This window comes from Dreissena polymorpha, chromosome 4 (assembly GCF_020536995.1).
Source record: "Dreissena polymorpha isolate Duluth1 chromosome 4, UMN_Dpol_1.0, whole genome shotgun sequence".
NCBI classification, from domain to species: Eukaryota; Metazoa; Mollusca; class Bivalvia; order Myida; family Dreissenidae; genus Dreissena; species Dreissena polymorpha.
In genome coordinates, this window is record NC_068358.1 from 50,742,961 (window position 1) to 50,770,464 (window position 27,504).

At 35.4% G+C, this 27,504-nt stretch overlaps 1 protein-coding gene across 1 annotated transcript; it reads left to right on the top strand.

Moving 5' to 3' along the window:
• The first annotated feature begins 1,826 nt into the window (after window positions 1–1,826).
• Window positions 1,827–25,920, top strand: LOC127877533 (tetraspanin-3-like). The gene is made up of 7 exons (XM_052423489.1): window positions 1,827–2,012; window positions 12,152–12,343; window positions 12,829–12,903; window positions 20,208–20,315; window positions 20,716–20,844; window positions 22,230–22,313; window positions 24,021–25,920. Exons 1-7 carry the CDS (start codon window positions 1,950–1,952, stop codon window positions 24,114–24,116), a joined length of 747 nt encoding a protein of 248 aa, XP_052279449.1. The 5' UTR covers window positions 1,827–1,949; the 3' UTR covers window positions 24,117–25,920.
• Window positions 25,921–27,504: the final 1,584 nt, after the last annotated feature.

Sequence of the window (27,504 nt, forward strand, 5' to 3'; positions counted from 1 at the left end):
ATCAGCATTCAAGGTATCAATGAAACATATGGCCTGAGCTTATCAGCCCCGTTACATGTGATTTATTACTTTTCATTGACTGCCTGCTGGAAGGCTGACCACTGCATCAAATTAACATGTAATTGATACAAGATAGTGGGGGAGTAGTTTCTACTCTTTCTCTCTGGGGCCTGTCTTAGAAATGCGCATTATTGTCTATATATATAATACGCTTTGCATTTATTTTCCAAACTCCTGCACAAAAGAATCTACGCTATTTTCATGAACTACAATATTTTGCATAACACATTTACATGACCGGTTTGCTTTTAATAAGCTGTGACCACATGCATTTTAAAGGGATCTTTTCACGCTTTGGTAAATTGACAAAATTGAAAAAAGTTGTTTCAGAATCGCAAATTTTCGTTTAATTATGATATTTGTGAGGAAACAGTAATACTGAACATTTACCATGGTCTAATATAGCCATTATATGCATCTTTTGACGATTTTAAAACCTAAAAATTATAAAGCGTTGCAACGCGAAACGATTGAATAATTTGGAGAGTTCTGTTTTTGTCGTTAAATTTTGTGAAACTACGATGATTGCTTATATAAGGTATAAAATACTTCAAGTATATGTATGCTCGGCGGAATAGCTCAGTAGGCTAAAGCGTTTGTACTTCAGGACTCTGGCAGTACTCTAGGGGTCACTGGTTCGAAACCTGGTCCGGGCAATGTGCTTTTCCTTTTTTTAATTTTAGTCTTGATTTTTTACTGGAGCTTTTACGATCCAATGTTTACATTTATCGATATAAAGCATTTAATGAATAAGTTAAAAAATGTCAAAATCTGTGAAAAGGCCCCTTTAAGCGTCAGGCATATATGAATAATGGATATATTTAGCAGATCTTTAGGCAGCATAAATATGAACACCATGATCTTCGTTTACCCAAAGACCTATAGATAATTGTTATCTATAGGTCTTTGGTTTACCATGGCTATGAAAATTAAATGTTAGGGGCATATGATTGTGAACAAGACCCATTTTTATGAATTTTTAAATCTTAAGGCTGCATGACTCTAAAACAACTTCATAATTTGAATAATGAAATCTTTAAACATAAAAATCAGCATGACGATGCTATTCATTTTATTATTTTTATTTAAATATTTTGGCATTATTATTGCATCTTGAATTTAAAACTTCATTTGAATGTATTTACTGTAGTGTAACCGTCTCTTTCCCAATCGTGATACATCGGCTATACTCTCTAAAAACATGAACATCATTTATTTGAAGACACGGTTCTCTGTAAGGTCACTTGCCATGACTTTATTTTAGTATATTTCTGTGTACATGTGGCAGGGAAAACATTGTTGTTTACTAGAAATTCACTCTTTTATCTGAAGATTGGAGACTACATAAGACTTTGACAGAAGGCGGGAAACCCAATCTGAACGCATCGGACAGTGGGCTTCACCACACCGTTATGGCGGAATTGTCCGAGGAGTCCCGATTGGCGGGAAACGGCAACCCGCGGGAAACCCTCATGAACTTGATAGAAGCCGGTAAATAGATGGCCGTAAAACAGTGACTTTTGATTCGTGACGAGTTCTTTCTTACATACCGCGTGACCTATCTTTTTTATTGCTTAAATCAATTCGGCTTGGAATGCTCTTCGAGAAAAGGTATGGTTATGAGGGTCTCTATGCGCAAAAGTTTGACTTTATTTTTCGTTAAAGTTATTGCTTTTACATTGAATTTGTGTAGGAAATCTTTTACTATATTGTAACCTTTCCGTCTTTTTCCAATTATCTGCTCACTCTGGATCAGCAGACGATTGATTAATTACGGAGATAGTCGATTTATCACGACTGTTCTTCTGAAAAGTCAATGTCACATGATCATTAGTGATTCTAATTTTGTTTTTGCGTATCCAGTAAACACATCAGTGCTTTATTGAAAGATGGCTAGCTGTTCCATTGCCAGTTCCAAGATTGTTCTGACTGTTCTTGGATTCCTTTTCTGGGTAAGAATGTCAATACCTTAGTTTCTTAATCATGTTTATATTGAAAGATAATATAAAGAAAAGAGGCTTTATTATCCAACCACCAGACTAGTTGCAATAATACAACTCCCAGCTATATTGACCCTCCGGGTCTGAGCTGTACGTATGTACTCATAAAAGCTCAGAGTATTCAAGAAGAACTAACCACCAGACATGGGTCATGGATACATTCTTATGTTAATACTAATAGTTTGACATTGTCTAAATCTTTGTTGTATCATGTAAGTACCTCTTATCGAACAGCACCTATTATCTGACGTTTTGTTTTGGTTCTGTATGCACATGCGCAAAAGTGCCCATGGCGTCACATTGATAAACAAATGGTAGCACATGAAGTCCATGACCTACTTGCCTACTTAGTTTGAAACAAATGCGCCAAAAACAAGTTAAAGGAATGCATTTATTGTTATTTACATGTACACGGTTTCATGTTTTTTTTGCTAATACTTTTTGAATGCATTTATCAAACCATGCATTTACACACCGGGTCACGTGATAGTCATGTGACTTTGTATATACTGGAGTAGTATTTATGAAGTGTCGGGTAATAGGTCATGTTTACATTGGCCGCCATTTTGTTTTGTCTGCTAGAGGTGACAATAAACAGGGAATCATTATTATGAATTTTTGAAGGATATTTGCTGGAAAACTTTACAAATAAGTTATTCAATGATTGAACTGTTAGTTATTTGTTAAAACAAAATGTGTTTGTCATTTTAAGTGTTTCAATTTTAACGTAATTTCTTAGGTGTTCGATAACTGGTTCGTCCACCATAAACACTGTAATTAATTGAATTACCAACTCTTTAAGAGAGACTCAGAGACCAACATTGTAGAACAATAATCCAACTCCCAGGCCGCCAGCTATCGACTGTCCATGTTGCTGGGAGTTGCAACTGGTTACGGCATATTTCATGTCAAGTCTCCCGCGCGGAATCTGGGCGGTACTTTGATTGGTAATTTTAGCAACATAAACTATTTTCTGGCATAAACACAAACAGATCATATATATCACCTAAGCGCAAATTAAAAACACTTACGTGATGTGGTGTGCTCGCACATTGATCATATTAATCCAAAGTTTCAAATAATCAACAGTTCATGAAAATGTAAGTTTTGCAATGGAAAAAGCCGAATATTCCGAAGTCGAAAATACACTATCGATCACAGGTGAATTCAAGTTGAATACCTTGTTATATATATATTTGATAGTGAAAATATTCTTTTTCAGAAAAGTTGATTTCTTGTTATAATATGATTATTTATCATTCAAAATGATGTTTTCGCTAAGTAATATCATAGCCACATGCTAATCACCTGTGCTATCGATTATCTCCGGAATCCCCGTGAGATAGATCTCAAGAGTGTCTAATCAACCAATCGTAATACACTGACTTTCAAATCGTCAATTCAAAACTTCGGTTTATGGTTTGATAACGTTTTTTTATCAACTTTTTGTTCTGAGCCACAAACAGCATGCACATAGATATCATGGACACAAAGTGTTGTTTGTTCAATATTTGGATTAATGAGATTAATACTTGTAAATACATGGTCCAGAAAAAATTGTACAAAATTTGGGTGTTGAAAACTTTAAATGTCAAAAAAATTGATACGGTGAACTGTATTTAAACTTTAATTATCAAGACAGAATACCACAGCACTAAGAAATATGCGAAGAAAGAAGAGAAAATCAATGTCCCATTAGAGTGCTTACACCTTTAATAACATGCGATGTATTTATATCTGGTAAAGCCTCATTGCTGCTGAAATAATTTCTAAAATAGAGGCTGAAATGGGTGGCCAATTTCAATGCTTCATTTAATTTATAATAAGACATGTATAGCTGCATACAACCTACATATTTCTCATTTGTCATTGATTGTAGATTATGGTGTTACTTTTTTTCTTGTACAAGTATATTAAATACAACTTAAATTGTAACAAAATCAGACTGCAGTAAACTGTAATGTTCCATATCTTTTACTTCCATTTAAATAATAAGCAATTTAACATTGTATCAAATTTCAATTTTAACACACATATTTGTTTTAAATAAAAAAAATCGTATAAAATCTCATTTAACAGCAGAGATTCCAAATCTGACCTGTAAGCAAGCCTCATATTTATTGCTAGTGCTAGGTTACCTCTTTCCATTTAACAATTTTTCGAGTATTGTTTTGATGAAGCATAATTATTGCAGGTAACCACCAAAAGGAAATTAATCAAGGCAGATTCTTTGAAAATTTTTTAGAAGTTTTATGTCTCCTGACTGTTAATTTCAATGTTTTTCAACTACAACTTTGCACCACATGTAAATCTGTCCACTAAAGTCTGAGACTCTTGTCGTGTCCAGCAATTCTGCTCATCTAATTGATTTTAATCATGCAATGTCTTGCAAAAACTGAATCATTTAAATCAAAGTACTGACAGTACTGGTGTGACGATGCTTTTGAGAGGATGGATATAAAAGCATCAAGTTAAGTTTATCTACATCACCACAATCACCACAATTGTGTATGTTGGTACGAAAAAAAAAAATTTGTTAAAAAAAATTTGAGTATGAAAACAATTTTGGGTATGAAAAAATATTTGGGAACAAAAAAATGTGGACCGAAAAAAAATTAGGTACAAACAAAAAATTGGGGATGAAAAAAAAAATGGGTACGAAAAATTTTCGGTACGGAAAAAAAATTGGGGGAACGGGAAAATAGTACCTGTGAGGAACTTGACCCACACTCGCACATTTTCGACCTTTGACCTTGAAGGATGACCTTGACCTTTCACCACTCAAAATGTGCAACTCCATGACATACACATGCATGCTGAATATGGAGTTGCTATCTTCAATATTGCAAAATTTGACCTTGACCTTGAAGGATGACCTTGACCTTTCACCAATCAATATGTGCAGCTCTATGAGATACGCATGCACGCCAATATTGAAAAAGTTATGGCCAATGTTAAAGTTTTTGGACAGGCAGACAGACAGACGCTTTATATTTGACCTTGAAGGATGACCTTCACCTATCACAACTGAAAATGTGCAGCTCCATGAGATGCACATGTATGCCAAATATCAAGTTGCTATGTTCAATATTAAAAAAGTTATGGCCATTAAAGTTTTCGAACGGACGGACAGACTGACACACTGACTGACTGACCGACAGTTCAACTGATATAGGCCACCCTACCGGGGGCATAAAAAGCAATGGCGATATTTTTCTCAGCCACATAATTGTTAATAGTTTGATATCACAAAATGAAAGTGAAGTAGAACTGTCAAAAATGACAACCTGTCAACGTGTTGTTTTTGCTGGCACGAGAGGGCGATTACACTCAATGTGTTCACATTTTGACCATAGGCTTTGTCAATGACCTTTATAGTATGGGTAGCTTTGATATTATTTATTGCTATCATGTAACTGCATGATTGTGTATATGTTTACAATACACATTTAGCATAAATAATGATATAAATGTACTGATTGAGCTTATAATAATCTGAGAACTATAGCCAGGTCAATAAAGGACTTAAAATACAATTTTGTGTCCTGATTTCATGAAGAAATGACCAGGCATGTCCTAGATTTCAAATTCAAGGCCCTGGTGTGACACATTGGTAGCATTACCGTTAAACTGTTACCAGGCTTATGAATTTAGTTTTTATTGAACTATCTAAGGAAATCTAAATCAGGCACTGATTTTTCTTGTTTTAATACAGTCATAGATCAGTTGTGGCCTCTAAGTAATGACCAATTTTTGCTTACTTGTCACACCCTTAAAACTTTCCACACGTCTATAATAGCAAATCTGGATTTAGGTGATCTTCAATGGTACATTTAAACTTTAGCTCTGTTACAAGAGTGCTGGTAAAGTCCAGTCACATATTTAAATCTAGGCCATGTCAAAATCAAAGTGTCAAAGACAAATGAAAGATGCGTTCATTAATTATTGTCCAGTTGTTTACTACTGCTGTAAGTTTTTATATAATATGACTGATGAACATCATGTGAGAGAAAATTCACATTATCATTGTATATCAGGTTTAGCAGCCTTTTAGAGTGCTAGTTTTCAATGTCGCTTCTGGGGATCAAACCCGTAGGGCTTTTAGGAAGAATCTGAAATTTTTGATCCCTCGAGAGCAACCAAACCAAAAATTAAGTCAAATATTGCCGACTCGATTTTTTTGGAGTCGGTTCATGAGGGATAATGGAGCTCGATTGGTCATTGTCGGCTCTGGTACTACTTACATGTACCCCGGGTACTCTTAATTATACTTACATGTACCCTGGGTACTCTAAGTATACTTACATGTACCCCAGGTACGGTAAATAAACGTAATTGTACTCGGTCCATATTAGACTGTACCCGAGTTGTATTCGCACTCAAAATCCGATGTCGTAAAACGCGCAACAGATTATCTTATACACACTTCTCTCCAAAAAACACTGCATAAACATGCTTTTTGAGTATGTGTTCCGATAATATAGAGGCCATTCTACAGAAAATTGACATAAATGTGCAGGGCTTAACACTAAGGCACGTCCAAACGACATTCACTGCCTGTACTTTGGTCCGGGCTAGCCAATGTCCCAGGAACATGCCCGACTGGTCGTGTGTATTTTTGGCGGGATTATATGTTCTATATCAATAAACTGCGTTTTAAATAAGCTTTTCAAAGATGCTAAAATCTTGATACAGTACGATCAGATGACAATTAAATCCCAGAGTGAGTTCGGAGACAACGAACGGATCGTATCTCGAAATAGATTCGGAACCCCCTGATTGCAATCAAAAAGAAGCCGACAATTCAGAAAATCCATGGCGGTTTTCCTGGTAAAACACGTCAGTACCTATTTTCAAACGGAATGCCGCTAGACACGGTTTTTGATTGGTTTCCTCAAAGTGACCTGTTTTCTCAATGAAAATACGTTTGAAACTAAAAGCCGGGATCGCCCAGGATCGTCCGGAATGATGAAGGTATAAAACTCGACATTAACACAAAGTAACTATAAAATTAATAGTTATTTATCAATTTAAAATAATTTTAATTTGTTGTCATTATGGAAAAGTTATTCCATCCTTTAGACGATTAATAAATCCATTTAGAGGAAGATAGAGACTTTATTTAGATTAGAAGTGTTTTGACAATATTTTTTACGCAATTCAATTAGCAAAACTAATATTAATGGTCGATCCCGGATTTAAGTAGAGAGTTAACCCTGTACAATTGTTACAACTACCGTAACACGTTATTTATTTTGCTAAGATTCACTTACCAATTCTTTTAAGACGGTAACCCGGCAATCTATGTAAAAAAGGTTTTAACGTTCATGTCGTTGTTTAAGTTTGGCTTTACGGGTGGGCATGGGGGTTCCTCGGATACGAAAAGAAAAGGGAAGGAGGAAAGTAAGAGAAAGTATGAGGAAATAAAAAAACAAGAAAATTTCTCCAGAAATGGCGTGAAGATTACAAATAGTTGTCTTAAATAGATGAATATTGAATTCAATAGCATTATATAGTAAGGCAAGCTAATAAGAATGATTTAATCATAATTGCGCATCTCCAAGCACAAGAAAATACAAGTTGAATGATAAATATAAAGGCTTTTATAATACTTGGGTCAGGGCACATGAAATATTGGTCAGGGCTAGTAGGTTCTGCATTTACTAGCCCGAACGGGCTAGTTGAAAAAAAGTTAGTGTTAAGCCCTGATGTGTATATATAATTATGCCCCCCTTCGAAGAAGAGGGGGTATATTGCTTTGCTCATGTCTGTCGGTCGGTCTGTCGGTCTGTCCACCAGGTGGTTGTCAGACGATAACTCAAGAACGCTTGTGCCTAGGATCATGAAACTTCATAGGTACATTGATCATGACTCGAAGATGACCCCTATTGATTTTGAGGTCACTAGGTCAAAGGTCAAGGTCACGGTGACCAGAAATAGTAAAATGGTTTTTGAATGATACATTGTAACTCAAGAATGATACCCCTAGGATCTTGAAACTTCATGGGTAGATTGATCATGACTTGCAGATGACCCCTATTGATTTTGAGGTCACTAGGTCAAAGGTCAAGGTCACGGTGACCTGAAATAGTAAAATGGTTTCCGGATGATAACTCAAGAACGCATACGCCTAGGATCATGAAACTTCATGGGTAGATTGATCATGACTCGCAGATGACCCCTATTGATTTTGAGGTCACTAGGTCAAAGGTCAAGGTCACGGTGACCCGAAATAGTAAAATGGTTTTCGGATGATAACTCAAGAACGCTTTTGCCTAGGATCATGACACTTCATAGGTACATTGATCGTGTCCCGCAGATGACCCCTATCAGGGGACAAAAATATTTCTAAACTGCACTCGTCCTGCAGGACAAGTGCATTAAAATTTTCACTCGTCCTGCAAACACATGCACTTGTCCTTAAAATATGGGTGAAATGAAGATTGCAAAGGGCTGATATGACTAATAAAGTTTCTTGTATCACTGCTAAATTGCTGCTTACTCAGTTGTTCATGCCAGCTGATCACAAAATAAATGTTAAGCAGTGAAATAAATTACTTTATTTATGAGGAACACACAATAAATAATTGAAGACAATTTTGTGTTTGCCGTTTTTCTAATACTCGCGTGCTTTCCGTTTCGGACGTTTGAACATCGCTACCGCCAACTTTAAAGAACGCTCGTATGTCAGACATTTTTCTGACGAAATTCAGACTGGTTTGAAACCGTAGATTCTACTTCGCGTTAAAATAATTCTTTAAAAATCAATACTTACAGTGAATGCATAGGTTGGTTCCCTGTCACCATGGACGCGCAAAGTTTACACCAAAAAGCCAATATTTACTGGGGACACAGTCTCGCATAACAACGTGCACCTGCTGTATGAAATTTACAATTACAATTTCCGGTTCATTCGCGATCTACTTTCCGAATAGATATGATTTAAGAAAATGATTTTCAGCCTTTTTCACTCGTCCTGTAGGACGAGAGCTTTAGGGAAATTCACTCGTCCTTTCGAGATTTTACTCGTCAATACGAGCGGAAGAGTGGTATTTTTGTCCCCTGCCTATTGTTTTTCAGGTCACTAGGTCAAAGGTCAAGGTCACACTGACAAAAATCGTATTCACACAATCGCTGCCACTACAACGGACAGCCCATATGGGGGGCATGCAATTTACAAACAGCCCTTGTTATTACAAAAAAATAGTCGACAACAACTGATTTAGGGTTAAATTTCCCGGGTACATTTTAGTATATTTACCGTACCCGGGATACATGTAAGTATACTTAAGAGTACCCGGGGTTCATGTACATAGTACCCGAGCTGACAATGAACAATCGAGCGATACTGGAAGGTGCAACATCTCTCCTAGCATCCCCTTAAGCAGTATTCAATTCTCAACAGGAAAGTGCTGGAGTCATTGATCCCGAGGGACAAGAAAAACAATTGATTAATGTTCAAAATAAATAATTTGATTAATGACAATTCTATTATTTGAGCCAGGTCACAGGAAAAGCGCAGTCAAATCAGTATCCAATTAAATTATTTGTTATTGTCAGAAAAACGCTTTTAAGCAAACAGCTTTCAAGCGACTGCAGGCTGATCTAGATCAAAACTGGCCACAATCGCTTAATGTTTCTGTTACTGTGACACAGTTCATTTAACTTTAAAATGATAAAAAGTACAAACACTAAGAAAGAGTACAAACCAGTAAAGAGTTTGAAATCAATGTTGAATCTCAAGACAGCTTGGTGATCTGCAAATCCCCGATGAAATGTTGATATCGGGTATCATAGTCATTCAATAAGTCGCAAAATGCTCGAATACAATTTATAAAGCACAATGTGACTTATATTGATAACTAAAAATACCAGTATCAGTATTCCAGTTTTGCCGTGTCAAGCTGTAACGATCCAGAAAGTCCTTCATTCACATCGAGTATATATCCTTCGAATTCCAACTATTGTTGTCATAAGCGGAGATTTAGTAAATAAATAATTTATATATCCTAAATGACAGCTTCTAAATAGCGATTCAATCCAATGTATGCAGTAAGAAAGTTTGTAATCAAGACTCATTAAGGCGGCCATTGTTGAATGTTGAAACACGAACGACAACTCTGCTAGGAGAATGTTATCAATGCTCCTACGCAGTGGCGTATGCAAAAGGGAAGTAACTGAAAAATCGAGTTATCTCAATCGGACTGGCTCGGTCTTTTACATAGGCCGCCATTGTGAAATTTTTTAGGGTGATTATCAAACCTTGGACGATGCTGTTCGCATCGTCAAAAAGGAGAAGTCACTACTCACTTCTTCATGAAATTAATGTGCACAGTTAATATTCCCTGGGTAAAAATATCGCCCATGTCACCCTCACGACTAAGCCCTACTATATTTAGCTATAAGTACAGTTAATAAAGAAACATAAATCAGCTGATGTATATATATATAATAGATTTTCATCAGGCAGGGCCCTCAATCCATTTTAGGGGAAGGGGGTCGCCACCCATAGCAGGGGGAATTTTCGTGGCGTTTCCCCTTTTTGGGGGATTTTTTACTTATTCTCTAATTATTACATTTGTACATGTTTGCACTATATTCATTGCTTTTTTCATAATTAAGTATGTTTGACAAGATTAAATTAAAATAGAATTGAGATATAATAATCATGAGACACATCTATCTATTAAAAAAAAGATTTTTGGGGGGGGGGGGGGAATTTTTACCCCCAAAAGGGGAAAAGTATACTTTTCAGGTGGGGGAATGCAGCCGAATTTTGGCCATGAATTGATAGATTGAGGGCCCTGTCAGTAAAACCATTTAATGTGATTAGTCTTTACTTTAACAACGAGCACCTGCTTGTGAAACATCATCTTTATTCATTGTGAGAAACTAACTTTTTCCAGTGGTTGCTCAGACTGGCAACTATCTCTAGTACATTGGTAGCAGGACTAAAAAGTAAGCAGCCCAAAGTACCAAAGTACACATCATAATTATCTAATACTTACTTTTAACAAAACAAAATCAGACAGTATTTTAAATTTGATGTCATGACTAAGTGCATTATGCCCTTTTATAAGTTTGAATCTTCATGCTTTATTTTTGATATTTTATTATCATTATTATGCCCCCCTTCGAAGAAGAGGGGGTATATTGCTTTGCTCATGTCGGTCGGTCGGTCTGTCCGTCCACCAGGTGGTTGCCAGATGATAACTCAAGAACGCTTGGGCCTAGGATCATGAAACTTCATAGGTACATTGATCATGACTTGCAGATGACCCCTATTGATTTTGAGGTCACTAGGTCAAAGGTCAAGGTCACGGTGACCAGAAATAGTAAAATGTTTTTTGAATGATAACTCAAAAACGCATACTCCTAGGATCATGAAACTTCATGGGTAGATTGATCATGACTTGCAGATGACCCCTATTAATTTTGAGGTCACTAGGTCAAAGGTCAAGGTCACGGTGACCCGAAATAGTAAAATGGTTTCCGGATGATTACTCAAAAACGCATACGCCTAGGATCATGAAAAATCATGGGTAGATTGATCATGACTTGCAGATGACCCCTATTGATTTTGAGGTCACTAGGTCAAAGGTCAAGGTCACGGTGACCCAAAATAATAAAATGGTTTTTGGATGATAACTCAAGAACGCATACGCCTAGGATCATGAAACTTCATAGGTAGATTGATCATGACTTGCAGATTACCCCTATTGATTTTGAGGTCACAAGGTCAAAGGTCAAGGTCATGGTGACCCGAAATAGTAAAATGATTTTCGGATGATAACTCAAGAACGCTTTTGCCTAGGATCATGACACTAAATAGGTACATTGATCGTGACCCGCAGATGACCCCTATTGATTTTCAGGTCACTAGGTCAAAGGTCAAGGTCACAGTGACAAAAATCGTATTCACACAATGGCTGCCACTACAACGGACAGCCCATATGGGGGGCATGCATGTTTTACAAACAGCCCTTGTTAAACAAACAATTACCTTCTACAGAAATTTCTTAAATGATTGTGGATCTTTTTGCCCTGTAAATTTCACAATATTTATCATGCTACGCAACCTGTATTTACAGGCTGCTGCAGGTGGCTTGATATTCCTAGGAGCATGGGTGTTCCGTACCTACCATAACTACAATGACCTGACCACGGCCAACCTCACCCTCATACCGGCCCTCATTGTGATGGTGGTGGGCGTCTTCTTCTTCATACTGGGTGCCATCGGGTGCTGCTCTGCCTGCAAGGAGAACAGATGCCTCCTGGCAGTGGTATAAATCATATTTTCCATTTTACAGATTTTTTTTGGTCAAATTTTGGGCTGTTATGTTTTTGTAAACAAAATGCATATTTAGTTTTTTATGGGTTGAACCTTAATAAATATAATATAAGAAACACTTATTCTAAATTTGAAAATATTTTTTAGCGAATAAAAAGCTCCAAATTTACCAATTTTAGTAAAAATGATTCTATTTTTCTCAATCCAAAGGACCTTTGCCTAGTTCGAAAAAAGGGGAAAAAGACAAAGAAGTACATTAGGGACAAATAATTCGCCCCATGCCATGCTTAGACAGAAAAAGTTTTCCAGCGTATATATTGACTTTTAAATGATCCTCTCGTTACACAGGATTTTTCCCCCCAGATCAAACATTATTGTTAGGTATATGTAGAACACTTGTGCATTTTCTAAACGTTTTTATCTTCTTTAGTATACAAAAGTTTAAAATTCATACATTATTTTGTTGTTTGTTTTCAGTTTTTCTCGCTGATGTTGATTGTTCTGACCACACTTGTCATGGCAGGAGTCCTTGGGTATGCTCTACGCTCAAATGTAAGTATGTTGTAAATTTAAAACAATAAAACGTCATGCCAATGTTTCACATGATGATTAATGCACTATAATGTTTTGACCATCACAATTTAAAATATCTTCTGCTCATAGGTCTAGCTAGGTTAACAATTTTGGGATAACTTGAAACAATTTTGGGATAACTTGAAATGACTTCTTCCTCAAGACCCATTTTGTAGAAGTGTTCACACAACTAAAGGTGTTTCAAGATGGCACATTGAAACCATAAAAGAGTATCATTGATCATTTAGTTGTGCAGACTGAGAAGTGATTAATTTATTAAAATGTTGGATCAACAATGTACCCTTGTACATTTCTTTATCAGTCAGCAACATAGTTACTTATAATTATCAATTATCATTTTATGTTTGTAAAAGAACATTTATATGCAGTACTAGTTTTTGGGGATGTATAGCATCAACCTATATAAAAAGCAGAGTAACAAGGAATATAGATGGAGTTATAGTGTCGAAATGTTTTGTGAAGTTAAGTTACATGTATACCTAGCTTGTGATGTTCTCGTGGACCAGTTGGGTCAAGATTAAAATTGTGTGTGTTAGAATCTTGCATCCAGACCTTGCTTTTGAATACACTGTTATTACCTATCGCCAAAATAAGTAGGGATAAAGAAACGATAAACTTCATTCCATCCATGCTTTAGTGCTTCCATCTATCAAATCATCTGTGCGCAACTACATGTAGTCTTAAATTTTGCATGAGATATTTGTCAAACGTTTACACAACAAGCAGAGCTCGACATTAACTTTTGAAGACAATTGTCCGGTCAGACAAGTAGACCAAAATTTCACATGTCTTGACCAAAAAGCAACTTGTCTTGACTATATCTTATTCTGCTCAGTACTTTGCAAAATAATGAAATAATATAAAATGCTCAAGTCATAAAGACTTTAATCGTTCAAAATACATGTTAACATAATTGTAGGCAATTTCAATACAAAAAGAACTGACTAGAATAACAGGAAAACTCGAGATTATTGATTTTAAAACATTATACAAATACCTGACAAAAAACTGCCACCATAATGCAGAAAATGTTCAAGTGTCAGATGTATATGTACAGTACTGAACTGATATGTTAAACAACATTAACACAACTCACTGACCAAATGTTCCCTGAAAATTTCCCCTCGCCTAGGGACATTTACAAAATAGGTCGTCACAACGTTAATTGTCTGTAACATCGGTGTGTGCAGTGTCGTAAAATGCATATTCTTTACAAGGGAGAATATTCTTGTTATCTTGGCAAAGAAAACTGTTAAGGGTTGCTTCCCTTGTGAACAGTATGGTGTAGTATCACATTGAACTATCGGAATATCGCTCTTTGTCGTTTAAACGTAAACAAAACATAATAGAAAAAGTTTTGTGGTTACTCCACAAAAATTACGGATTTAAAGGCATTTTTTTAAGTTATTAAATTATAATGACCACTTGTCCTGTCGGACTAGCAAATTCTTTAGATTCTTTATTTACTTGTCCGGACTAACAATATGGTTGTCCCGGACAGTCGGACTAGCGTTAATGTTGAGCCCTGAACAAGTATATCCAAGTGCTACAGGACGTTTTGCCCTTAGTTTTAAATTACATGAAAAATCCTTCCTTCATTTTGCATGCGATTGTTAGCTCGACTTAGCACAAGGTTATCATTGTAAGCTTTTGTGATCGCCTTTTGTGTGTCGTGCATCATCAACATTTGCGTTGTTAACACATTAGAGGCCACATTTTGTGTCCGATATTCATGAAACTTGGTAAGAATATTTGTCCCAATAATTCATATATTGGAGTTTGAAAATGGTTCCAGTTGGTTGATAAACATGGCTGCCAGGGGGCGGGGCATTTTTGCTTTTATAAAACCTTGTTAACACTCTAAAAGTCATATTTATTTTTCAATCTTCATGAAACTTGGTAGAAACATTTATTGTGATGGTATCTTGGATGAATTGGCAAATGTTTACGGTCTGTTGAAAAACATGGCCGCTCGGGGGTGGGGCATTTTTATGCCCCCTTTCGAAGAAAAGGGGGTTTATAGTTTTCACACCGTCAGTCAGTCTGTCAGTCTGTAACACTTTTCATGTCCGCTCTCTAATTCAAATAGTTTCATCCGATCTTTACAAAACTTGGTCAGAAGTTGTATCTAGACAATATCTAGGTCAAGTTCCAATATGGGTCATGCCGTGTCAAAAACTAGGTCATGTGATCAAAAAACAAATCCAAGGGAAGTAATAAGCTTTAATTGGACATAATTATCTGACCTGCCAAATTATATATTTTTAACCAGGTTTTCTGAAGGAAAAACTGGTTATTAGATTGGCAAATGCGGGCTGGCGGGCGGAACAAGCTTGTCCGCTCTCTTATGCAAATAATTTTCATCCAATCTTTACGAATCTTGGTCAGAAGTTTTATCTAGACAATATCTAAGTCAAATTCAAATATGGGTCATGCCGAGTTAAAAACTAGGTCACAGGGTCACTTAGTGGGTTTTAAACATTGAGCATGTTGTCCACTCTCTAATTCAAATAGTTTTAATCCAATCTTTACGAAACTTGGTCAGAAGTTGAATCTAGATAATATCTAGGTCAAGTTCGAATATGGGTCATGCCGGGTCAGAAACTAGGTCAAGGGGTTGAAAAACAAATTGATTTTGAAACAAGGGGGTAATTGTGATGAACAATCAGTAGCAATGCACATTTTGAGTTGCAGTTGTCTCCCTTTATCAATTTTTATGTCCCCCACTATAGTAGTGGGGGACATATTGTTTTTGCCCTGTCTGTTGGTCTGTTGGTCTGTCTGTTGGTCTGTTTGCGCCAACTTTAACATTTTGCAATAACTTTTGTTATATTGAAGATAGCAACTTCATATTTGGCATTCATGTGTATCTCATGAAGCTGCACATTTTGAGTGGTGAAAGTTCAAGGTCAAGGTCATCCTTCAAGGTCAGAGGTCAAATATATGTGGCCAAAATCGCTCATTTTATGAATACTTTTGCAATATTTAAGATAGCAACTTGATATTTGGCATGCATGTGTATCTCATGGAGCTGCACATGTTGAGTGGTGAAAGTTCAAGGTCAAGGTCATCCTTCAAGGTCAGAGGTCAAATATATGTGGCCCTAATCGCTCATTTTATGAATTCTTTTGCAATATTGAAGATAGCAACTTGATATTTGGCATGCATGTGCATCTCATGGAGCTGCACATTTTGAGTGGTGAAAGGTCAAGGTCAAGGTCATCCTTCAAGGTCAGAGGTCAAATATATGTGGCCCAAATCACTTATTTTATGAATACTTTTGCAATATTGAAGATAGCAACTTGATATTTGGCATGCATGTGTATCTCATGGAGCTGCACATTTGAAGTGGTGAAAGGTCAAGGTCATCCTTCAAAAGGTCAAGGTCATCCTTCAAGGTCAAACATCATATAGGGGGACATTGTGTTTCACAAACACATCTTGTTTTTATATGTAAAACCTGGTTTTGTGACAATTTTGTCCTTTGTTGTTAAATAAATCAAAGCAGTGCAGTAGACGGCATTGTGTTTCTAACAAACACATCATGGTAAAAGGTCAAGGTCATCCTTCAAGGTCTAAAGTCAAAAATTCAAATCCAAGGGAAGTAATAAGCTTTAAAGGGAGATAATTACATGTATTCAATATTGAACACAGCAACTTGATATTTGGCATGCATGTGTATCTCATGGAGCTGCACATTTTGAGTGGTGAATCTACAGTCATGGTAGTGGCTTTTTATTATTTTGCTACTAGAATAGAGATTTGTTAGAGACAATTATTTTCAAGGGAAGTAATTTCTATAATTATAAATATCAGATTATATATTTCCTTACCAAGAATTTAAGATCTTTTCACAGTTACTGTACAGATTTTTTATTTTGATTATTTATAACTCAAATGATTCATTTGTCAAAGTTTTTTTTAGCTCACCTGAGCACAACGTGCTTATGGTGAGCTATTGTGATCGCCTTTTGTCCGTCGTGCGTCCGTCGTGCATTGTGAACACTCTAGAGGCCGCATTTATTGTCCGATCTTCATGAAACTTGGTCAGAACATTTGTCCCAATAATACCTCGACTGAGTTCGAAACTGGGTCATGCTGGGTCAAAAACTAGGTCACTAGGTCAAAAAAAGAAAACCCTTGTGAACACTGTTCAAGTCACATTTGATGCCCAATCTTCATGTAACTTTGTCAAAATGTTTGTCTTAATGATACATGTATGTTGGTTGAGTTCAAAAATGGTTTCGGTTCATTGAAAAACATGGCCAGGCAGTATTCCTTATATGGCTATAGAGAAACCTTGTGAACACTCTAGAAGTCACAATTTTTGCCCAAACATCATGAAACTTGGTCAAAACATTGGTTATATTAATATCTCGGACGACTTCAAAAATGGTCCATATCGGTGAAAAAACATGGCCGCCAGGAGGCGGGGCAGTTTTCTCTATATGTATATAGTGAAAACATGTGAACACTCTAGAAGTCACATTTATGGTCCAATCTTCATGAAATTTAGTCAGAACATTTGTTTCCTGGATAGGAGAGTTGAGTTTGAAAACGGTTCAGATCAGTAACAAAACATGGACGCCAGGGGACAGGGCAGTTTTGCTTATATGGCTGTAGTTAAACGTTATTAACACTCTAGGAGTCACATTTATAGTCCAATCTTTATGAAACTTGGTCTAAACATTTGTTTTAATGATAGCTAGGCTGAGTTTGAAAATGGTTTTGGTCTGTTGAAAAATGTGGCCGCCAGGGGGCGGGGCAGCTTTGCTTATATGGCTATAGTGAAACCTTGTTAACACTCTAGAAGTAACATTTATAGCCCAATCTCAATGGAACTTGGTCTGTAGATTTGTTGTATTGATAGCTTGGCTGAGTTCTAAAATAGTTACGGTTTGTTAAAAAACATGGCCGCCAGGGAAGCGGCAGTTTTCATAATATGACTATATTAAAACCAAACTCTAGTTGTAATGCGGATGTTGGTGCACAATGATGATGATAATATCTATATCTTTGCAGAAATTTAACATAGTGGTAAAATCAATAAAACAACAAGAAGTGTTGCATATGAATCTTATTTGACTTTTTATTCACTTATCCTAGGCTACTCTCTATAAAACTGATTTATACATGTGCCTGCATTGTTGCCAGGTGGTTATTGTGTAACACTCCTGGAAATTGACCCCAATTAACTGGGCACTTTCATCAAAGACCTTTGTGTTGATGTCAGATGAAAACCATTCATAAGATGGATAAGACATTACAACTTGAAATGTTTTACCTCTACACTTTTCAGTTAGTCAGTAGTGTGTGTGTGTGTGATTATGAAAGATTTGTGATTTTAGCAGGTTTTATTGTTGTTTCAATTGGAAATATCAATGCAAGGTGAGTCCTAAAATAGTTCCAGTTGTTTAAAAACACTTTGTCAAAAATGTGAACAATTTGGTAGTAAAAAACAACAACTTATCACATCTTTCGTGATCAGTGGAAAAACATTGCCGCCAGGGGATGGGGCAGTTTTCTCTATATGTTTGTAAGAAGCATTTTCCTTATATATATATTTTAAAAAAATCTGGGGATTAAAAACATGGCCGCCAGGGTGGGTGGGGTAATTTTCTATAAAGACCTATTGTGAATACTTCGGAACACCTTATTTTTAAAGTCAGTCATGTCATACTAATAATTTGAAATATTTGCTGAATAGTTTTAATCTTTGTTTCTTTCCATCTAAGTCTCTCAGGTGAGCAACCCAGGGCCCTTTGGGGCCTCTTGTTTAAATAATATAATTATCATTTCTTTCCTGTACTAATTTGTGAATGGTAGGGTTGATTACATACCTGTGGACTTATGTCCATACATGATGAACTCTGGCTATGATCTCTTTGATAAACCACAGGCCTTGGTTGTCAGTGATGTTTGACTTGGTCATTTTTGACTGTCTACAGACCCCCCCCCCCCCCCCCGGTTGGATTGGACAAAAAATCCAAGGGAAGTCATAAGCTTAAAAGGGAGATGATTTCTATACCTGCCAAATGATAATTAGAAATTTTATTTCAAAGCAGCCCAGTAGGGGGCATTGTGTTTCTGACGAACACATTTCTTGTTCCTTATTAAGCTATAACAATACCTTGTTAACACTCTAAATGTCAGATGAATAGTCCAATCTCCATGAAACCTAGTCGGAACATTTGTACTAACAATAGCTTAGAGTTCGAAAATGATTCTGGTCTGTAAAAAAACATGGCCACCAGGGGCAGGGCATTTTTTTTGTTCATAAATTTGCCCCCCCCCCCCCCCCCCCCCCCCCCCGGTACCGGGTATTGAATATTAAAGTTATTAACCGAACAGGAGATCAGTTAGTAGTGTAATCTCGTTGCTTTTACTGTCTTTTAACAAATCCAGTTGCTTTTTGTCAGCAACTGCATGGGAACATTTGTGTTTTCGATGAAAAAGGTCACGTCCAGTGTTCCACAATCTTTCAGCAATAGGCATATATATAGTGGGTTTCATACCTTGTGTATATATAATATCTATACGAGGGTTATTTTTTCAAACAATGTATTTTTGTCAACATTTTATGTTGAAAAGTAAAACCATACACAATAGGTGTACATTTAACAATCTGGAAACCCTGGGGTAAACTCGGGGGGAGGGGGGGGGAGGGTCCCGGGGTGGGGGGGGGGCAAATTTATGATACTGCTGCCTGTGATTGTTACATAGAACACTAATTCTAATGACTTAATTCTCTGTCAAGTTAATAAAATCTTCTAGTTTGGTGAAAAACATGGCTGCAAAGGGAAGGGGCGGGCAGTTTTCCTTATATGGCTTAAGTGAAAACTTGTTAACGCTAAGCCACATTTTTGGCCAATCTTCATGAAACTTGGTCAGGACATTTAAAAAACATGCTAATACTCTAGAATTCTTTTTTTGGGGGTCCAATCTTCATGAATCAGCTGAAACTGTTTGAAAATTGTCAACTTGCTTTGGTTCCTAGGTGAGCACCTAAGAGCCCATGGCCCTCTTGTTTTAAGGAGTTATTTTTCTTGTATAAATTATGTACATTGTAAATTAGCTCTTGTGCAACCATCCACCCGTGGCAAGGGATACACTGTCTGTGACAACTTCTTGTTTAAATTAATAACTAAATGTTGTCAACCTGGTATTGCGGTGTTTCCATGTTTCTTGTTGTTATTATTGTTGGATTTCCATGTTACTTGTTGTTATTATTGTTGAATTTAAAGAAGCTGTTTCTATTTTAGATCCGGTCAGCTGTGAATGATGGTTTCAAGCAGGCTATGAACAAGTATCCAGCAAATGACAATGAGACCAACTCTCAGAAAGATCAGATTGACTACCTGCAACGTGAAGTAAGATCTATTATTGTTATGTTTATTACATACTTGTAATTGTTATTTATACTTTTTACAATTTTTAGATCATTCTTATTGTGAAATCAAGCAGGGCTTTTTCTTCAGTTTGTATTGTTAATGCAATTAAGCAACAACAATATCAACTGCATTTGAATGGTCTGTTTGTCAGAAGCTTTTATTTTAGCAAATTCAATTTTTTTACCATTCTTTCTATGTAAGTTTGTCTACCTTTATAATTATCATTAATCATTATTTATATAATTTGTATTATAAGTATACAAAAGTGGCTGATTTATGTATTAAAGAATTCTGATTCAAATAATATTATTGTAATCAGTTATTTTTTCTTAAAGGAAAGAAAAGTATCATTTAAATTTGAATCTTCACATTATTGCAGGTGAAATGCTGTGGCGCCCAGAACTACTCTGATTGGAATTCAACCCGCCATCCTATTCCCCCGAAGTCCTGCTGCATCAATGAGTCTCACTGTAATTCTTCAACACCTGCAACTTCCTACTACAATATGGTGAGAAATGTTCACAATATTTTAAGTTATATTGAAATGCTTTTATAAAGAGCCATTTCTAATACCAGCTAAAAATTAAGTGAGAGATCCTTCGAATTAATTTGTTATCATGAGAACATGAGTGATCCTTTAGCACTGGCCACAGCCTAAGATATGCCAGTGAATCCCTTCGATAACATTAGGCACACTTGTCATCCATTAAACTCTGACTTAATACTCAGTTGAAAAGTAAAGGTGTGATCTAATGAGTACATTTGTGATCCGTACATTTTAGTGATATGTGATCCTTTGACTACATTTGTGCTTGAGTAAATGTATGGATCTTGAGTAGGCATTTTATGTGGATACTTTGAAACCAATTGGGATCAATTAAACCGACCACATCCAAGGACCATGTGTAATCTATTGAATCTATAGCTGATCTTGTTCATGCATTTATGATCCTCAAACACCTGCCATTATATTTAAAGATCAGTCAGTGAATAAATCTTGGATTCCTTTTCATGACCACCTTCTGTAATATCAGCTGGTTGTCATGGTTTCGTGTAATGCTCCTGTTTGTGGCATATCTTTGTTGTTGTTCAGTTTCTTAGCATTAAAGGGGCTTGTTCACAGATTTAGGACTTAAAGAAAGTGGTTCTTTAAATGCCTTTAGTGGCTTGACTTTATGATTGCAACTATAGAGGTCATATATAATAACAAGCATAGACTTTAGGGGAAAAAGGGAAACAATGTTTACCTTAATGGGACTTGATGAAGTATCCTTTGTAATAACAGTGTATTGCCCTATCCAATTGCCCATTCTGACTGTTGTATTATGGTCTGCATTTATATAGTTAATATAAGCAATCCATGTGTTGTCACACAATGGTAGGAAATAACAGATACAATCCAAATTATTGGATCGTTTTGCATGAACATTGCTTTGTAATTGTATTGATTTAAAGTGATGATTAAGTATAAACCAGAATGTTTGTAAATTATTGGTCCTCTTCAGTAGTGTTAATTCGTTATCTGATGACACTTCATTTTTGTTTTCTTAATTTTTGACAAAAATGTCATTTCAACATTATTTGGACAAGTTGCCTAATGGTAAATACTAAGTACAGAGTATTATAGTTAACGGTAGGATTCCACAGACATGTGAATGTGTGTTACAAAGTTTGCACTATTTTACTCAAAAGGTTATGTTACAAAGTTCACACTTTTTAACTCCAAAGGAACAATTTAAAAGACGATACTAAATAATGCAAGAAAATATAAATAGCACCGGGCCACCCCTAAAACAATGTAATCAGAAATCTTATTCCATAAACTGTTGCAGTAAAACTTTAAGGGAAACTTGTACTTGTTTATCTATATTTTATAGTAATTTGACTTTTAAGGGATGTGAAGCCAGCTTGGAGGACATGTTTGTGAAGAACTTGAAGTATGTTGGAGGTGTGGCAATTGCATTTGCCATCATCATAGTAAGTGGCTTTCTGTGTTCAGTGATAGGGATTAGCACTTTAAAAAAGTTAATTAAGCAAAGTTAAATATGACTTATCAGATTATTAAATAAAATGTTTTCTTGCTTTTAAGCATTGTTGTAAGAATTAAGGCTCTCAGTCAACTTTACATTTTGCTGACTGTAGACTCAACTGTTAACTGTTCTTTGCATGCAATTATTTTATAGAGATAAAGACTGGAACTATAACTTGTACTTTTATATGTGTAATCAGGGCCCTCAATCTATCAAATCTGCTGCCGAATTTCGGCTGCAGTCCCTCACCTTAAAAGTATATTTTTTTCCCCCAAAAAGTGAAATTTTTCCCCTCAGAAAATGTAAAAAAAAATTGCTGAATTATAGTTGAAAATTGACTCCAATATATCACGGTCTGTTATATCGCTTTGTCCAATATAGTCCTTACGAAAAAGAAGTCTTGTTTTCGGTTACCCGACCGACCCTGTTTTTAACCGCCAACGTTTTTTCTGTTATAAAATCTGCATCCGAATTTAATGTCGGAAATTTACAGAAACTGCGGAAATCATCTGAATCGTTCAGAACTGTTATTTTTGTTAATGTTTTGTTTCATTGACACTTATTCTAATCATTAAATGCTTAATTCAAAATGCAGTCTTCAGTTTTCAAAGAATATTTATTTTTACTGTAATTTACAGATAAAGACAAAGCTTTTTCTGTTACAAAATCCGCGTCCGAATTTTATGTTCGAAATTTACGCAACTGAGAAAAGCGTCTGAATGGTTCAGAACTGTTATTTTTAATAATGTTTTGTTTCATTTACATTTATTCTAGTCAATAAATGCTTTATTCAAAATAGTTTTCAAAGAATATTTATTTGTACAATAATTTACAGATAAAGACAATCTGGATCAAACATCTAATTCAGAACTATATCTGAAAGTTAGTACTGCATTTCACACTGCTGATACCTGAAAATAATGACGTTCTCATTGAGTTAAGAAAGCCTACCTACCGAGCCACATTTAAATTAGATTACTATTAATAGTCATTAGATTGAGTAAAAGTCCACCTTTCTGTCCTATAGACAGTCACATATATAGAAATATATGTTTATAACAGTTAAACACAGTTGTTGTTGTTTTTTTTATAAAAATTCCCCCATTTACAAAAAATTCACCCTTCTTAGGGCTGCGGACCCCTTCCCCCAAAGTAGTGTGAGGGCTCTGGTAATAAATTACGTATATATGATAAAAATATTAGATTATTAGCTACCAGTAATCTGTGTCTACCCTACATCTTACATAATACTTAATTGCCCATTTCCAATCCTTGATCGATATTTACAATTTTCATCAAAACTCTTTTTTTTTCATCCACAAATTGTATGTAATACAAATTCATTTTTTAAGAACCTTCATATCCGTGATATTGAAGTTTATTTTTTATCAGAAAATTTTCATATCTGTGATATTGTGCTTCATTTGTATAAGAACGTTTATGCAATAGCTGATATGTTATTACTGCCTTACAGCTAGAACGTTTATGCAATAGCTGATATGTTATTACTGCCTTACAGCTAGAACGTTTATGCAATAGCTGATATGTTATTACTGCCTTACAGCTAGAACGTTTATGCAATAGCTGATATGTTATTACTGCCTTACAGCTAGAACGTTTATGCAATAGCTGATATGTTATTACTGCCTTACAGCTGCTGGGTATGATCTGCAGCTGCATTCTCATGTGCCGCACCAAGGAGGTCCGCTATGAATTACTGGGAGGACCAAACTCCGGCTTACGGGTGTAGATCTGACACCACCAGCCTGCCCCATTAATCGCATAACAGGCAGTCAGAACAGATCTACACAGGCTAGAGTAGCCTAGATGCTGTCTGATGTTATCTTGGCTCTACTTAATGAGGAACAGTTTATTCAGTTAGCAGTGTTTTTTTTCCGTGTTTTTGCATGTCTTGCATATAAGTGTTAGTTTTAGGGATTTTTGTACTGGTTGGCAAATATAAATCAGACATTCATATTCTCTGCATATTTTCACAAACCAGTGTTTTGTAATTTACATGTTTATAATTAAGTTGTAATCTACAAACACACATATTTCGGGTCTATTTTGTGCACTTACGACATTTTGGTAAAATCTGCCATGTATGCTTGGCGTAGTGATTTGTACATGCACAATGGCCTATAACATCTCTGTTTAGAACCCAGACAGTGTTTGTGAGATTTGTGTAGATATGTCAATGTTTGTGTACTCCATCTTTATTGGACAGAACATAAATAAATACTCCTTACTGTAGACAAAAGGTTTTAAAACACCGATGACAAATGTGTTTAAACTACTGTCATGTTGACTCCTAAAAAATTGTATGCTTCAAGTCTTGTTTTAATGGTTCACAGCATTCTACTGACAATTTTTATGATTTTTTTTAAAGTGTATGAAATAAATATAAAATCTGAGTAATATTAGATGATGTGAAGAACATAACTTACAAGTATATGCATTGCCAACGAGTACTTTTACGTATTTAACCATTTAAGTGTTTAAACAAATGTGCTATATGCTGTTTTTACATTTGAGATTATGAATTTAATTTACTGTTTTCTGTGGAGTAGGAATCATGTCAGTTGCATTATTGATTTTGATGCATCTTTATTGTGTAATAATCAAATTAATTGAAATAGTTGTTTAACAGTACATGTACTTACAATGCAATTAGATGATGTTTTTACTGAGTTTTATATAATTATATGATTTCTTTTGTATATTTTAAGTGAAACAAACTAAAAAGTTAACATATAATAATATGATTTCTTTTGTATATTTTAAGTGTAACAAACTGAAAAGTTAACTATTCTGGTCATGTTATTGTAGAAACCTTGCATAAAAGCATGAAAGAACTGTTTCGTAATGACAAGTTTTGTAGTACACACTTTTTATATACTATTTATTCAAATGTTTTGTTTTGATTAAAAACTGCATTCTTCTTTTCATATTTTGTAGCTTGCACACAAAATAGAAAAATGATGTAGCTTTTCAAACAAAGCACCACACATGCTTTGCCATAAGCGACACTATGTGATTGTTTTAACTTGATAATTGCTTTAACTCTTCTATTCAGTCTAAAACCGGCGATTTTCAGTATTATGTCAGTTTCAATAAAGTCCCTGCTTACATATTGTAAGGTTTACATAAATATGCAATCCATAGTTAATTTACAAATTGAATTGCTTCCGATACTGTTTGAAATGAGTGTACCATTTGGGCAATAACACAATGTTCATTTTACATAAGTATTGGGGTATAAATGCAGGTTATTTACAATATACAGATTACATTATACAGAATAGCAAAAAAAGCAAAGTGTGAGGCATATCAATAAGTCTGTTAAATTAGTACAACTTTAATGAAAAAAGATTGATTCTGCTATATCAATGCCCGTGTATTGTATTCTTTTAAGATCAGTAGTCGCCATCTTTTGCCAATTTTTCGAATCTCATTACTAGTAACTGTTCATGTCAAAAACAAAACTCACCTGTCTTGTTTTGCTATTGCTTGTGCACTTATCTATTTATGAATAAAGAGTTGTGATATCAAAATATGTTGTGTTTGTTTTTATTTTTTCTTTAAAAAATGTATGACAAACTGTTACTTTTATCCTTCAGATATCTGGATGCGAGTGGCATGTAGAAATTGTCATGTTGTTGCAAACTGTATTTGTTGGGTGAAATCTGCATGAGGTTACCTAAAAAACATGAACCATATACATACATATTTCCATGAATTGTTTTGATGATTGCTCATTTTTGTATTCGATAAAGTATATTTTCTGATTGCGAGATCTTGATGATCAAAATTTTACAAAGACATCAAGTGATTGATGGTCATGTATAGAATGTATGAATAAAAGAGCAGTGAACAATACAGCAGTTGAATTCAAACTGCATTCATGCTAGACAATTTATAGTTATCTTATGACTAGATAGTGCTTGGTTACTTCATCTTTATAGTAATTGAAAATCTGCGTTAACTTTCTGGATAAGCAAACCAGACATACATTCTTTTTTAAAGAGACCTGTTTTAGATCCTGATCTTGAAGGGTTTAAGCAGTCCCTGCTTTCCCCTTCTGCCCTTTGAACTCCGGGAGACATGTTTTTATCAATTTTTGTACCTTAAATCACTTCACCTTATAATAAAACTTACATACTTTTATCTTTCACAATTTTTCACTGTTAACACTATCTGCACTGACTGCGCTCCCGTTAGACAGTATAGATAGATGGATAGTTAGCTGTGTGTAACCTTTTGTTGTTTTCATGAAGTCGATTAATTTTGAACCGACAGCAATCTGAACGCATCGGACAGTGGGCTACACCACACCGTCTCTCTGATGTACGTAGGCGGCCGTCATATTGGATTTGGAACTACTTTTGAAAACAAGATGGCGGCCCGACGGTTTCAAACCTGGCGTAAAGAAGAAACATTTAAATGTGTTGTTTGTAGCTCGTCTGTTTCAAGATTACATTCCTTTAATAATATTAAGTGTAAATCTGTGAATTCCCACAACATAATTACACTTGTTTAAATGGAAAGTTTCCAGTACCAACCCAAATTCGACGACACCTAAATTCGACGATGTTCTATTTGTATTGATTAAATGGATGATTATTGTCTTGGAATCATTTCAAAGTAATACAGCCGAGTTTAAAATATTATTTTGTGCTATTAAACATTTCATTATTTCTTTCATTATTTGCTATATATTGCTTTATGTAACTGTTACATCGTCGAATTTGGGTCACACCGGGATATTAACATTGACTACTCCTATAGTATTATCAATTATCAATGATGACTTCATGTAGTCAATATAAATTGCAGCAATAGTCTTTTGATAATTTCTATTTTGGCAGACTCTTGGCTCAGATTTATTCTGAACGCGAATAATTTCAGCTATCCTTGATTTTCAACTGGCACCTTTAAATTGACTGTTTTCGTTATAATTTGTGACACTACAAGGATTGCTTACATCCAGTTTAAAATACATCACTCATTGAATACGCATGGAAGGCCAAGTGGTTTAAGCGGTAGACTTTTACTCCAGGAGTCAATGGTTCTAGCCAAAATGAGGGTTACTTTTTTATTTTATTAAATTTTATTCTTGTGTTTTATTGGAGCTTTTT